The 1,744-nt window shown below is 40.0% G+C and overlaps 1 protein-coding gene across 1 annotated transcript in view; it reads right to left on the reverse strand.

Annotated features, from left to right (window-relative positions):
* HOOK1 (hook microtubule-tethering protein 1) overlaps positions 1-1,744 on the reverse strand; it is a 59,048-nt gene that overhangs the window by 29,226 nt on the left and 28,078 nt on the right. The window contains exon 9 of the mRNA XM_005869854.2: positions 954-1,120. Within this exon, the coding sequence (XP_005869916.2) occupies positions 954-1,120 (167 nt within the window). The remainder of the gene's footprint in view (positions 1-953; positions 1,121-1,744) is intronic.

Raw genomic sequence — 1,744 nt, forward strand, 5'->3', positions numbered from 1 at the left:
GAGGGCACAGGCCGGGCTGAGGGACCCCCCCACCCCAGAGTGCACAAATTTTTGTGCACCGGACCTCTAGTAATAGAATAATACTCAGCAATAAAATGAATTATTGATACATTCGACATGAATCTCACAAACATGCTAATAAACAAAAGAAATCAGTCACCAAAGAGTTCACACTGCATGATTCAATTTATGGAGAGTTCTAGATGAGAGAAAAGAAATCCATGGTGAAAAACAATCAGAAGAAAAAGTAAATAGCTCTGGGAGGTAGGACTGACTGGGAAGAAGCATAAGGAAACTCTCCACAGTGACAGAAATAATTTACCTAATGATAAAAGTCTGAGTTACATAAATGCCGGCATTTGTTAAAACATGTTAAATTGTACTTAGTATTTACTCATTTCACAATATGTAAATGTTATCTTGTAAAAAGAACTGTAAACATACCGAAGTCTATTATTAGCTTGCATTAGCAATTCTTAAATTATTTTCTGTGTATTTTGGGGTTGAGCAAATATACTGAGGAAAATGTAAGGCAGGTTTCTGGCTGTTGGAGTAGGAAGTTACCATATCAAAATGGAGATTAGAATGAACCCTGAAGTCATTGGACTAAAATAAAAGAGGTCAATATAAACTGATTTCCCCAGTTATTATCAAGTTCTCTGTACTAAATAAGAAATGACCCATTCTCACTAGGCTTCAGCAATCACTCCTAGTGGACTTGCCTGTGATCTTCATTTGGAGCTTATCACACGTTATTTTGAATGGTTTATATATGTATCCCACTTGCCTTACTGGATTATAAACCCTGTGAGGTCAGCAATTACTTACATCAGTTGGTATTTCAGTAGCTTAATCAGTGTCCTAAACATGCTTTATAATATAATTAGTTGTTACGATTTTTTAGCTATCAGCTTAATAAAACTCTATAGAATGATTTCAACTAAAAATGCTACCTGAAGTTTTCTTCCTGTAATTGCTCTAGTTGTAACTGTGCATGAAAAAACTTTTTTGCAACCATTGTATTTGGATCATCAAAAGATCCATCCAACTGGTCAAGTTTTTCATTCATCATCGCATTCTCAGAAACCAGTGAATTCTTTTCATCTTGAAGTGCAGTAACCTACAAAAAGACAAATACACAAATATAAGCATCAATAGTAAAAACATTGAAGTCCAGAGTTTTAGGTTCTAATTCTGACAAACCCATTAAATTAGCTTAAGCAAGATAATTCCTAGGATCCTTCCAACTCTAGAATTCTGGGTCTAAGAGGTTCCACACATAAGAAATCAGATTAATTAGATTAACATACAGAAAACAGTACACACACACACACACTCTAGAGGCCCAGTGCACAAAATTCGTGAACTCGGGTAAGGGGGTGCCCTCGGCCCGGATTGCAAGAGGGTTCAGGCCAGGCTGAGGGACCCCACCAGTGCATGAACAGGGCCGGGGAGGGACGCAGGAGGTTGGCCAGCCAGGGAGGGATTGTGGGAGGGCTGCAGGGCATGTCCGGCCCGTCTCGCTCAGTCCCTATCGGCTGTACCCCAGCAGCAAGCTAATCTATCGGTCAGAGCGTCTGTCCCTGGTGGTCAGTGCACAGCATAGCGAGTAGTTGACCAGCCTTAGCATATCTACACTAATAAAAGAGAAACATGGTAATTAGCGTACGACCGCTACCCTTCCCATTGGCTAATCAGCATATCCTTATGCAAATTAACTGTCAGCCAAGATGGCAGCCGGCAG

This window comes from Myotis brandtii, unplaced genomic scaffold (assembly GCF_000412655.1).
Source record: "Myotis brandtii unplaced genomic scaffold, ASM41265v1 scaffold304, whole genome shotgun sequence".
Lineage (NCBI taxonomy): Eukaryota > Metazoa > Chordata > Mammalia > Chiroptera > Vespertilionidae > Myotis > Myotis brandtii.